General features: G+C 48.0%; 1 protein-coding gene across 1 annotated transcript in view; it reads right to left on the bottom strand.

The window, feature by feature from the left end:
• Nucleotides 1-137, bottom strand: part of TMPRSS7 (transmembrane protease, serine 7) — a 34,344-nt gene extending 34,207 nt beyond the window's left edge. Inside the window, exon 1 of the mRNA XM_008573775.1 lies at nt 45-137. Coding sequence (XP_008571997.1) covers nt 45-137 — 93 coding nt within the window. The remainder of the gene's footprint in view (nt 1-44) is intronic.
• Between the last annotated feature and the right edge of the window lie 365 nt (nt 138-502).

Here is a 502-nt window from a genome sequence, read left to right as displayed (position 1 = left end):
CACCGCCCCCCCCAGCCTTTCACCCACCTCCCCCTTCCCCTCACCACTTGCTGCACAGTCCCAGCCACTGAATGAAATTCTCTGGACTCCTTCTGGCGGTACTCAGGAAGAAACTGAATGTTGGTGATACGAAACATCCCAACGAAGTAAAAAGCATCTTTGCTTTCTGTCTTACCTGTAAAATAGGAGAGGAAGCGATTAGGAGGTCTTCCCGCCTGTGATAGGAAGACATTGTCTGATCTATGTCAGTATCAGGCTCCTAAAAGATTTCATTTTAGGCAGCTACATATTTTACGGGTTCATAGGGACTTTTTCCTCCCACACCAAGAAATTCTCCAGTTTTCTGTGACACCAACTGGGTGTCCAACTTTCAATTCAAATCTGACACTAGCTACCCAGAGTAGTGTCAGACCCTACAGGTTAAGTTCCCCCAACACTGCCCCCCACTTCAGATGCCAGTCACAGGTAGTGATTCTCTAGGCTACCCACACTGCTGTCTGAA

The sequence above is a fragment of the Galeopterus variegatus genome, unplaced genomic scaffold (genome assembly GCF_000696425.1).
Source record: "Galeopterus variegatus unplaced genomic scaffold, G_variegatus-3.0.2 Scaffold963, whole genome shotgun sequence".
In the NCBI taxonomy this organism is placed as follows: Eukaryota; Metazoa; Chordata; class Mammalia; order Dermoptera; family Cynocephalidae; genus Galeopterus; species Galeopterus variegatus.
This window is presented reverse-complemented; position numbering and strand designations above follow the sequence as displayed.